The sequence below is a fragment of the Carlito syrichta genome, unplaced genomic scaffold (genome assembly GCF_000164805.1).
Source record: "Carlito syrichta isolate Samal-C Ts95f unplaced genomic scaffold, Tarsius_syrichta-2.0.1 Scaffold117927, whole genome shotgun sequence".
Taxonomy (NCBI): domain Eukaryota; kingdom Metazoa; phylum Chordata; class Mammalia; order Primates; family Tarsiidae; genus Carlito; species Carlito syrichta.
The window spans coordinates 5,111-17,480 of NW_007062023.1; the positions used below are offsets into that span (position 1 = coordinate 5,111).

At 46.8% G+C, this 12,370-nt stretch overlaps 2 protein-coding genes across 2 annotated transcripts in view; one reads left to right on the forward strand and one right to left on the reverse strand.

Moving 5' to 3' along the window:
- LOC103277474 (cullin-associated NEDD8-dissociated protein 2-like) overlaps nucleotides 1-9,716 on the forward strand; it is a 13,866-nt gene extending 4,150 nt beyond the window's left edge. The window contains exons 3-4 of the mRNA XM_008074822.1: nucleotides 4,858-4,965; nucleotides 8,549-9,716. Coding sequence (XP_008073013.1) covers nucleotides 4,858-4,965; nucleotides 8,549-8,776 — 336 coding nt within the window. The 3' untranslated portion in view covers nucleotides 8,777-9,716. The remainder of the gene's footprint in view (nucleotides 1-4,857; nucleotides 4,966-8,548) is intronic.
- Nucleotides 9,717-11,025: 1,309 nt separating this feature from the next.
- Nucleotides 11,026-12,370, reverse strand: part of RPL32 (ribosomal protein L32) — a 5,004-nt gene continuing 3,659 nt past the window's right edge. Inside the window, exon 4 of the mRNA XM_008074823.1 lies at nucleotides 11,026-11,201. Within this exon, the coding sequence (XP_008073014.1) occupies nucleotides 11,072-11,201 (130 nt within the window). The 3' untranslated portion in view covers nucleotides 11,026-11,071. The remainder of the gene's footprint in view (nucleotides 11,202-12,370) is intronic.

The following is a 12,370-nucleotide window of genomic DNA, read 5'->3' on the forward strand; positions in this document are numbered from 1 at the left end:
AAAAATTAGCTGGGCATGGTAGCACACACCTGTAGTTCCAGCTACTTGGAAGGCTGAGGCAGAAGGATCGCCAGAGCCCAGCAGGTCAACACTGGGGTAGTGGTGAGTGGGCAACAGACGGAGCGAGGCTCCAACTCAAAAAAAGAAAAAAAGAGCGAGCTGATCTCGTCAGTTAGTTCCAGAAGTTTGGGCCATTTTATTATCTGAGGGAGTGAGGCTGGGGCTGGTGGGGCAGTGGGGAGACTCCGTCTCCTGTTTAGCACAGTGCCTGCTCAAAAGAGTATAACAGTTTACATCTTCAGTATATATCTTTCTATATCATTTTTAAAAATTTTGAAGTTTATTCACATATCTAATAGAGGAATCATTACTTTTTATTGTGGTAAATATATATAACATAAAATTTACCATCTTAACCATTTTTTAAACTAAAAAAAATTTTCTGAGACAAGGTCTTGCTATGTCTCCCAGATCAGAGTGCAGTGGCATCATCACAGATCACTGCAGCCTTTAACCTACCTGTTAGGTTCAACCCATCCTCCTGCCTCGGCCTCCCAGTAGCTGAGATTATAGGCATGTGCCACCACACCTGGCTAATTTTTTATTTTTATTTTTGTAGAGACAAGGTCTCACTATGTTACCCAGGCTGGTCTTGAACTCCTGGGCTCAAGCAATCCTCCCACCTTGGCATCCCCAAAGTACTGGGATTGCAGGTGTGAGCCACCATGCCTGGCCCATCTTAACCATTTTTAAGTGTACATGTTCAGTGGCGCTGAGTACATACCTATGCTGTATAACTATCACCACCACCAATCCCCAGAACTCTTTTCATCTTTTCCAAATGAAACTCTGCATCCATTAAACACTAACTGTTCTCTATGAATTTGACTACTCTAGGATTCTCCTCTTGTAAGTAGGATCATACAGATTTGTCTTTTCATGTATGACTTGTTTCACCTGATGAAATATTCTCAAGATTCATCCATGTTGCAGCATGTGTCAGAACTTCCTTCCTTTTTAAATTTTTATTTATTTACTTTTTCTTGAGTAGGAGTCTCATTTCGTTGCCCAGGCGGAGTGCAGTAGCACACTCAGGGCCACCCCAGCGTGGACCTGCAGGGCTCCAGCGATCCTTCCACCTCAGCCTTCCAAGTAGGCAGAACTACAGGTGCACATTACCACGCCCAGCTAATTTTTTTCTTTTTGAGTTGGAGTCGCACTTTGTCACCCAGACTGGAGTGCGGTGGCCGGGAGCGGCCACCACAGCCTCAACTTACTGGGCTCCAGCGATCCTTCTGCCTCAGCCTTCCAAGTAGCTGGAACTACAGGTGCGCGCTACCGTGCCCGGCTAATTTTTTGATTTATTGTAAAGATGAAGTCTCACTAAGTTGCCCAGGCAGGTCTCGAACCCGCGGACTCAGGCAATCCACTCACCTCAGCCTCCCAAAGCACGAGATTACAGGCTGAGCCACCAAGCCCAGCTTAATTTTTTTTTTTTTTTGAGTTGGAGTCTCACTCTGTCGCCCAGGCTGGAGGGCAGTGACACGTTCCCGGCCACCGCAGCCTCAACCTGTTGGGCTCCGATCCTTCCGCCTCAGCCTTCCAAGTAGCTGGAACTACAGGCGAGCGCTACCATACCTGGCTAATTTTTTGATTTATTGTAGAGATGAGGTCTCGCCAAGTTGCCCAGGTGGGTCTCGAACCCGCAGGCTCAGGCAATCCACTCACCTCAGCCTCCCAAAGGCGCGGGATTACAGGCTTGAGCCACTGTGCCCAGCTGACATCTTTTCTTTTTAAGAAACAGGGTCTTGCTCTGTCGCACAGGCTGGAGTGCAGTGGCACGCTGCTCACGGCCACCGCAGCCTCAACTTGCTGGGCTCAGGTGATCTTTCCACCTCAGCCTTCCAAGTAGCTGGAACTACAGGCATGCATATCACAATGCCCAGCTATTTTTTATTTTATTGTAGAGACAAGGTCTCACTATGTTACTCAGGCTGGTCTCAAACCCCTGGACTCAGGAAATCCTCTCGCCTCCACCTCCCAAAGTGCTGTGATTACAGGCATGAGCTACCATGCCCAGCCCACTTCCTTCCTTTTTAAGGCTGAATAATATTCCATTGTATGAACTGACCACATCTTGTTTCATCCGCTGCCGGAATTTGGGAGTTCTCACCTCTGGCTGTTGTGAGTTATGCTGCTGTGACCATAGGTGTACAAATATCCTTTTGAGTTCCTAGTTTCCATTATTTTGGGTGTAACCCAGAAGCAGAGTTGCTGGATCATATGGTATTCTGTGTTTAATTTTTTGAGGAACCATCATACTGCATCTTTTTAAAATATATACTGTAAGCATGAATCACTTTTATAATGAAAAACTGATACAAAATCATCAGAAGTAATACATGCTTGTTTTAAAAGATTCACTCAAGATGAAAGCAAATAAAGAAGCAAGTAATAATCACTCAGAAACTTCCCTCCACCTGCAGAGACCTGCTGTACATCTCAGGATGTTTCCCGGAATAATGCGTATAAATGCTCATTAATTCGTCAACCAAGGCTGAGTGTGATGGCTTGTGACTGTAATCCCAGCACTTTGGGAGGCTGAGTTAGACGAATTGATTGCTTGAGCCCAGGAGTTTTGAGACCAGTTTGGGCAACATAGTGATTCCCTGTCTCAATAAAAAAGAAAAAAAAAATTAGTCTATTGATATTTAGAGAGTGCCAACACATAGAGGCCAATGTGACAGGCAGAGTCCCTGTTCTCGGAACCATGAAGAGGAGATACGGTTTATAGGAAGGAGGTCACACGACATAGCCATTTTGTCCCCTGATCGTTTTTAAACTTCTGTGTACTGTCCGTTGTTCTTTTCTTGTCAATATCAGCTTCTACTGTCTTATTTCACAGCTGCAGAAATTCCCGTTTCCATCAAGCTCACCATTATACACTTAGTTTTTTGTACATTTTCACTGTTACAGACAGCAGTGCTGTGAACACCCTGGTGCCTCACGGTGACCCAGTGCACCATCAGCAAGCTCCTGGGGTACAGCACATGTTCCTCCCAAGGCGTTTGGTGCCTCCTGTCAGCACTGCTGGGGAGTGGCAGGGCCCACTGGGTCTTGGAGCTCCTGGGACCACTCGGTCCCTCCTGCCCTTCCAATCTTAGCTTGTCTCCTCCTCCGTGGCTTTATTATCATTGTTGTAAACCTTGCTTCCTGCTGACCCCCATGAGAGAAAAAAGAAATGACCTGAGCTCTCTGGGGTTCCAGCCTCATGGTCTTGGTTTAGAAAGGAAGTTTGGGTTTTTCCAGGGTATTCCATGGAGAATAGTGGAAGATGTTCTGGGATGCACAGAGCTAAACAGGAATCTCCACTGTGGGACTTCTGCCAGTCTCAAGTGGGAAGGGGTATGCTGCGGGTCCCCCGTTTGGGCATGACTGATGTTAGAAAGGCATCTTGGCGGACCAGTGTCCTCAGACACAGACTGAGGAGTTCTGGGCTGGCCCAGAGCTCCAGCTTATGGGCACTGTCTCTGTGGTTGAGTATGTCTCTTCCTCCTCCCACCTACTCTGCCCACATCTTCTCTTGCTCCCACTCCAGGACACAGAACAGGCCCTGGGCATCAGTGCAACCTTCACACTCACTCTGTCCTAGCCCTCTTAGGTGCTCTGGAGAGTGGGTGTGATGTTTCTTAAGCATCCACAGTTTTATCTCATCAAGTCTTCACACAAGCCCTTGAAGAATGCGTGGATGACTCCTAGTTTACAGGGAACAAAGGGAGTCTTGGCTACTTCAAGGGCACATGTCAGGAGTGGAGGAACCTGGAGTTATAACTTGCAAAGGCCAATGCCATGTTCCTTGCTGCTGTGGGCCAGACCTCCTTCTTTGCTGTGGGGCTTGGGGGTGGCAGTCAGGGCAGACTGGAATGGGTAGGGCATGTGGATTATAGACAGCCACCCTTTATACTATGTGAGGATGCTTTGTAGGGACTTCACTATTTTCAAAAGAGATCACACTTTTTCTGCAGGCTGAAGCCAAGTCTGTAGCCATGTTTAGTTGGCTCACATAATTTTGTTTTGAAGTCAAATGCCAATATTCTAAAATGGAGAGATTTTACATGAAAGTCAGGGTTTCTTTTCTTTTTTTTTTTTTTGAGTTGGAGTCTCACTCTGTCACCTAGACTGGAGTACAGTGGCCGCTCCCGGCCACCGCAGCCTCAACCTGCTGGGCTCCGGCATTCCTTCCGCCTCAGCCTTCTAAGTGGCCGGAATTATAGGCATGCGCTACCACGCCCAGCTGATTTTTTGATTTATTGTAGAAATGAGGTCTCGCTGCCCAGGCGGGTCTCGAACCCACGGGCCCAGGCAATCCACTCACCTCAGCCTCCCAAAAGCGCGGGATGACAGGCTGAGCCACTGAGCCTGGCTGAAAGTCAGGATTTCTTTTGAAAATAATGCCCAGGGCCACATACCCACATTCCCACTTAGCAGCCAGAATTAAGCGGCTGTGGTTGCAGCGTGGGCTCTCTGCTCCCTCCCAGTGCCCAGCCAGCCCCCTTCATTCACCTGCAGCAGTTGCCTGACCCCATGGGCATCTGAACTTGAGAATCGCCCCCTTCCTGGCACCTCTTAGCTGATCCTCTTCAAGTCAACCAAGTATAGCTGGCAAAGAAAGCGTTACCATTCACATTTTTATAGATGAGGAAATTGAGCCCCAGCAAGACCCTATAGGACTTTGTGGTAGTCTGGACTTGGGCTCTAGATTTCTGGGGCAGAGCCTCTGCTCTTCCAGTGAACGGGCCTGCTCCCTTTGTTCCTGCGCCATTTCACCAAGAACTCTGTCTGCTTCCTACTGCACAGATGCTGACCTTCATCATGCTCGCCCGGCTGGCCACCTTGTGTCCTGTACCCGTCCTGCAGAGGGTGGACCGGCTCGTTGAGCCACTCAGGGCCACGTGCACTGCCAAGGTAAGCCCCTTGCCCCGCCCTGGATCAGGCCCTGGAGCACCTGCTGGGTCCTCTGCAAAGAGTTCAGTCACCACTTCCTGAGTGCAGTGCTGTGTGAAGTGCCTCATCTAATCATTCTTGGTGCCCACGAAGGACTCTTGATTCTTACCATTGTAGACGGGGGAACTGGCTTCAGGATTGGCCAAGACTACACAACCAGTAAACTGCAGAGCTGGATTCACACCCACTCTGTCTCTTTTATTTCAGTCATTAAACACTTCCTGGGTGCCAGGCCTTGGGTGAGGCACTAAGGATATAACATCGAATGTGATAGATTCCCTACTCTCCATCTGCTCACGTGCTAGTTGGGAAGCTGGGTCAGACTTTTGTGATTGATTGATCTGGGCAAAGTTGCCTGAAGACAACTCAGAGACTTGAGTGCCTCTAGAGTCCAGCAGAGGCCAGGCGCAGTGACCCAGCACTGTAGGAGGCCAAGGCAAGAGGATTGCTTGAGCTCAGGAGCTTGAGACCAGCCTGGGCAACATAGCAAGACCTTGTTTCTAAAAAAAAAAAAAAAAAAAAAAAAGTCCCCAGAAGGACTGTTTCTCATTCATTCTCATGGACTGCTGCAGTGTTAGGAACTGAGCCTAGTACGCCCAGAGGGTATCCAGCAAATACCTGTTAAATTAAAGAATGAATTTGGGTTTTGCAAGGGTAGAAATTAACCAAGAAGAGGGCATTGCAGATGAGACTATTTCAGATTGGAACTTAAAGAGGTGATTTTCAAGTAGTAGAACCTTTTATCAAAAAAATAAAATCTTGGCTGGGTGCAGTGGCTCAGCCTGTAATCCCAGCATTTTGGGAGGCTGAGGCAAGAGGATTGCCTGAGCCTGGGGATTTGAGACCAGCCTCTGGGCAACTTGGTGAGACCTCGTCTCTACAATAAATTACAAAAACTAGCTGGTGCGGTAGCATGTGTCTGTAGTTCCAGCTACTTAGAAGCCTGAGGCAGAAGGATCACCTGAGGCCAGCAGGTCGAGGCTGTGGTGGCCTTGAGCGTGCCACTGCACTCTAGCCTGGGTGACAGAGTGAGACTCCGGCTCAAAAAATATAAACAAATAAATAAATTAGATCGTATGTCTACAAGACATAAAAATTGGTGATTTATTAATAGAGACCTGCCTTGTAAGTTTAAATTTTTAAAATGTGCTTAATATCAAGTCGGTCAACAAAAACAATTCTGTAGGACCATTGTAGTCCTGATAGTCTTGGTGGCCAAATAATTTCCAGTTTTTCTTAGCCGTGTGACATTGAGAAAAGTTCCATTTCACCAGAGGGGAGCTATAACTGGCAATGCAGTATGAGGGTGTTCTTGTATTTGGCTGAGATGGCAAGAGAAGCTCTGCTTTGCGGTCCCCCAAAAGCCATTCCATCTGCCCACACAGGGGATGCTGTTTGTTTGGCACTGGGATGATTGTTGACACACCCACATCCATAGTCCCTTACCCATGATTCTGGAATCTACCAAGATCTGAACACCAAAGCTTTTTAGTAACTTGTTTGGCAACACAACTTGACTTGAACCGGCATGAGGCTATGATCTTTAATTCCCTTTTATAATACAGTCAGCCCTCAGTATCCATGAAATCTGTACCCATGGATTCAACCAACCACAGATTGAAAATATTTGGGAAAAAAAGCAATGAAAAGTAGTAATTCGTAGGCTGGGTGGTGGCTCATCCCTGTAATCCTAGCACTTTGGGAAGCCAAGGTGAGAGGACTGCCTTGAGGCCAGGAGTTCTAGACCAACCTGAACAACATAGCAAAACCCCATGTCTACAGAAGAAAAAAAAAAAGAAAAAAGACAATTAAAACACAAAAATTTTAAAAATACAGTATAACAACTATTTACATACTATTTACATTATATTAGGTATTATAAAGTATACAGGAGGACATGCCTCGTTGATATGCAAATACACCACTTCATATAAGAGACTTGAGCATCTGGAAGATTTTGGTATCCATGCGGATCCTGGATGAAATCAATCCATCAGATACCAAGGGGCAGTTATACAAATGATAGTCATACTAATGATAGTCATACGTTTAGTGGAGGAATTTATTTGATTACAGGATATCATACCAGACCCCACTGGGAATGTTATAAGCACAGTATTACCTTCTTAAAACCCCCCAAATCCTGTATTCCAAAGTACATCTGGCCCTAAGGGTTTCAGAGAAGGGAGTATGGACCTGTGAGGTCTTTTAATCCAGGGGTACCCAGTCCCCTGCCCTGGACCCACACAGCTGCAGAGCAGAAGGTGAGCAGCGGTGGGTGAGTGGAGCTCTGTCTTCTGTCAGATCAGTGGCAGCATTAGTTTCTCACAGGCGTATGAATCCTACTGTGAATTGTGCATAAAAGGGATCTAGATTGCCGGCTCCATATGAGAATCTAATGCCTGATGATTTCCCCCCTACCGTGTCTGTGGAAAAATTGTCTTCCACGAAACCAGTCCCTGATGCCAAAATGGTTAGGGACTGCTGCTTTAATTCTCCTAGCAACCCTATGAAGAGGAAGGAGGCTCTTATTTATAGATGGGGAGTTGAGGTTCAGAGAAGTGATTACTGAAATCACAGCTCTTAGGGACAGAGTCATTTGAACTGGACTGCAACACCAATGCCAAGCTCTTACCCACTGCATTAGATTCTTTTTTTTTTTTTTGAGTTGGAGTTTCACTCCGCCGTCCAGGCTGGGGTGCAGTGACACGCTCACAGCTACCCTAGCATCGACCTGCTGGGCTCAGGTGGTCCTTCTGCCTCAGCCTTCCAAGTAGTCAGAACTACAGGTGCACGCTACCATGACCAGCTTTTTTATTTATTGTAGAAATGAAGTCTCGCCAAGTTGCCCAGGCTGTTCTCAAACCCATGGGCTCAGACAATCCCCTCACCTCGGCCTCCCAAAGTGCTGGGATTACAGGCTTGAGCCACCATACCCAGCCCTACATTCGATTCTTTAGCATGAGGAATTTGAACTTTATACTATAAGCAGTGGAGGGATTATTAAGATTCTCAGCTAAGTGGGCAATGGTGGGGGGAGGGGAAACAAAAGCCACAGGAGGCAATTTCAGATGTTCACTCTCCAGCCGCATCTTGCTGGATGACAACCACCGTCATCCATTCATTCAGTCTAGTCATATAGTAGGTACCAGGAGCTGGCTTTAAACACAGTAGGTATGGGCTGGATCCTTGCTGTCCTTGAGAGGAGATAAGCAAGTGAACACTATACTTGCCACTATAACATGATTAACAAAAATAAAGGTGGGCATGTTACACTGCCTGGTTAGAGGCCCCTCGGCCAACACTGAGGCTGACTGGCATGGCAGAGAACCTCCTGGGGAGACCAGACAGTGTGAATCCCAGAGCGGGTGTTGAGGGAATTGTCTGGTGAGCATAGTCTTAGGAGACCTTGGAGCAGAGGGTTGCAGGGTCGGATTTAAGGTGGGGAAGATAAGGGGCAAAGAGGAAGCCAAAGACCAGCAAAGGGCAGTGACACAGGTCGGGCTCAGCAAAGGACAGGTCTTTCTTCCGTTTCCCACTTTAGGTCAAGGCTGGATCTGTGAAGCAGGAGTTTGAGAAGCAAGACGAACTGAAGCGTTCTGCCATGAGGGCGGTGGCTGCTCTGCTGACCATCCCTGAGGTGGGGAAGAGCCCCATCATGGCCGACTTCTCGTCCCAAATCCGCTCGAACCCCGACCTCGCCACTCTCTTTGAAAGTATCCAGAAGGATTCTGCTTCAGCCCTAAGTACGGATTCCATGGAGCTCAGCTAGTTTTTCCCCAGGGCCCACCAGGTGGGCCCTCACTCAGGAGAAAGAGCCCATCCCAACCCAAAGCCTCATCCTCCCACCACCGCAGGCCTCAGGCCCCTACTTTAGCCCTTCTGCTCGTGGTTAGGGTTTCCAGTGCCTTCTCCAGGGACCCAAGCCCACAGGTCCCCAGCCCAAGCTGTGACGCTACCAACAGTTGGGCCCTTTAGCTCAGGACATTCAGCCAAAGAAATAGGGCAAGGGTTTTCCTGTGACTTGTCACTCTATCCCTCTAAGTCTTTGAACTAAGTCTTTGAACTGGGGAGTCCCTGCCTCACAAACTATTTAGAAATAGGCTGTGCTCACAGCTGTGAGAGGGTAGGAGGCTGCAGACACCACTCCCCTTTCTTCACTGCTTTCTATCTGGACTCTGCAATGCCAGAAGTTAGTGCTCCAGCTGGGCACCTCAAAACGGACAAACACACACATTTTCATTTTAAAATTCAAAACATGAGGCTGGGCACCGTGGCTCACACCGGCAATCCCAGCATTTCAGGGGCACTGCTTGAAGCCAGGCATTTGAGATCAGTGTGAGCAATGCAGTGAGACCCTGTTTTCCACAAAATAATTTTAGAAACTCAAAACCCTTAATTTCTAACTAGCAGCAATGAATGAGGAATTTGGAAGATACTAAGGTTTTTTTGCAGGGAGAACAGATGAGATAGGGTGCTGGACAGGCTTAGACCTAATGTTTCATTTCAAATGCGTACTAATCAGCAAATTGAGAAACAGGCAAAGTTCAAGTCACCCTTTCCCATCACCACCCAGGCAAAACCAGTTGGTTTGTCCTTCTGAGGAAGGTTTCAGATGTGTCATTTCTAGCTTTTAGTACTGAAGAAACTTGAATAACAGGCCAAAGTATTTTCTGTGATATCCCAGGTTAATAAAAAATGATCCTAAATCATTTGTTACCACTTTCTCTACACAACTCCTGCCAACAGGACACTATCTTCAATCAATACACTTCCAGTTGATTTAAAGAAATCCTGAAAATGGCCAATTCACTCCACAAATACTTGACTAGGTTTTTAACAAGACAGCAAAATCTGTCAGATGTTTTATCACTAGAATGTGAGAGACTTCAGCCTAGTCGACTAGCATGCCTAGAAAAGCGGCATCTAGGCCGGGCTCGGGGCTCAGCCTACAATCCCAGCACTTTGGGAGGCTGAGGCAAGTGGACCGCCTGAGCCCGTGGGTTTGAGGCCAGATTGGGCAACTTGGCAAGACCCTGTCCCTACAATAAATCAAAAAGAGTTAGCCAGCATGGTAGCATGCGCCTGTAGTTCCAACTACTTGGAAAGCTGAGGTGGAAGGATCGCTGGAGCCCAGCAGGTCGACACAGGTGGCTGTGCGTATGCTGCTGCACTCCAGCCTGGGCAACACTGTGAGACTCCAACTCAAAAAAAAAAAAAAAAAGGTGCATCTATTATAACCAGTTTAATTTCTGCTGGGTTGACCAGGATGTTCAGAGAAAAATATTGTGACCTCACTACCACATAATACTATTTTATTTAAAAAGTAGAATCATAACTTTATAATTAAAACAATGATGCTAACTTCTAGCTACTGTGTAGTCTTAAGGAAGGTCCAGGGCTGTAGTTAAAGGGGAACCTGGGTGGAAGGGATGTTTGAGCCCTGAAGCTTAATACCAGTGAAGGAAACATGGCAAGACCCCATCTTGCTAGAGATAGTTTTGTCATGGATTCTGAGTACCAATGGGAAACTGCTGTATAATTATGCCTGAAGCAGCTGCTGAGACTGAAAGCTATCTTTCAACAACCCAGGCAGATCACACAGAAGAGCAACTTGTGCATCATACTGTTGTGAAGTTACATGATGCTATTTAGGAATCCCATAAGGGTTTGAGGGAGTAGGAAAAATTCATCCAGATATTTTCATACACATTTTCCCAATTTTTGCAAGAACCACATGGAATAACAGACCCAACTTCAAAAAGTGAGGCCAAGAATGACTACCTTTTGCCCAGGAGCTGTAGGCTTCGATTAAAGGGTCTTAGAACCCACCTTGGTCCAAAGGCCAAGTCTTTCCCTCCCTCTTCTCCAAACCCAACTGGAGCTGACCAGAACCAAGTGTCCTTTAAAAACCCTCCCATGTAGAAGATTCCAAAGGGCCTTGATGGGCAAAAGAACAATCTCTGTGACAAGCTGTCAAAGTCAAGAAACTGAAGACCAAAACCAAGGAAAATACCAGAGGGCAGTTTTTATGGTTTTATTTAAACACAAAATGTGCACAAGCTGGCTATTCATTTTCTTCACTGCGCAGCCTGGCATTAGGATTGGTGACTCTGATGGCCAGCTGGGCTGCTCTTTCTACAATGGCTTTGCGGTTCTTGGAGGAAACATTGTGAGCAATCTCAGCACAGTAAGATCTGGAAGAGAAGCAAGCAAGTGGGTAAGGAGCAAGCCAGTTTTGCACACACCCATGGAAAATTCCACTGGAGAGACACTGGTTTTGGTCACCTTTCCTCCAGAGTCATACATAGGACCAAACAGAGGTTGCTTGGCAAATGGCTGCTGCACGAGACCCACACCCGACCCCTAATCCTGAGTTCCGTGATCCCATGGCACTAGTGGTAAGGCTCTTAAAGTGTTCCCTGGTAGTGACACAGAGACTCACTTACAAAGCATCGTCCCCTCTCATTTAATCCTCACAGCAGCCTTGTAATCCAGGCAGTATCTCTACTTTACAGATGAGGAAACTGAAGCCCACAAATGAAGTAAATTCCCAAGTCATGAAGCAAGTAATGGATGGGGACCAGGACGAACCCAGGCCCATACTCAAAGTTCAAAGGTTCTCCCTGTCTCGGTGTGCTTGGTCTTGCCCATGAAGTTTTAGAACTCTCTGCAAAATGACCAAGAGCAGAATCCAAGTCTGAAACGAGCCAGGGCTCCCAGGTTGGTGCTGAGGATCCAAATCCAGTTGAGAAGTAACATTGTCTATTCCCAGCTATAGCAAGCAACACTTAATGTTTCCTGAGTACCTGGGTGTGCCAGTATGGTTTCAACTCATTCATTCCTCACAACTAACTGCCTTTTGATAACACATTGGCATAATGAGTACACTTTAGTAAGCAGGAAAATAACCTTGACGATAAGATGAGCAAATTCAGAAAGAATTGTTTCATAAGGGAGTCCACTCAAATGCAAAGCAGCTGTCTTTTTACATGTTTCCATAATGTTTTCAAGGCTTAAGATTGTATTACACTTTTGTTTTCTTTTTTCTTTTTTCACTTATACAACTGACAGATGCGAAGTCTTCTGTTTTCATTTCTCAAAACCCCTCATCCTTGTCCATCTACAGGTTTAAAAATCCCAACCAAGCCAGGCTTGGTGGCTCAGCCTGTAATCCTGCGCCTTTGGGAGGCTGAGGTGAGTGCACTGCCTGAGCCCGCGGGTTCAAGACCCGCCTGGGCAACTTGGTGAGACCTCATCTCTACAATTAAAAAAAAAAAAAAAAATTATTAGCCAGGCGTGGTAGTGCGCGCCTGTAGTTCCAGCTACTTGGAAGGCTGAGGTGGAAGGATCGCCGGAGCCCAGC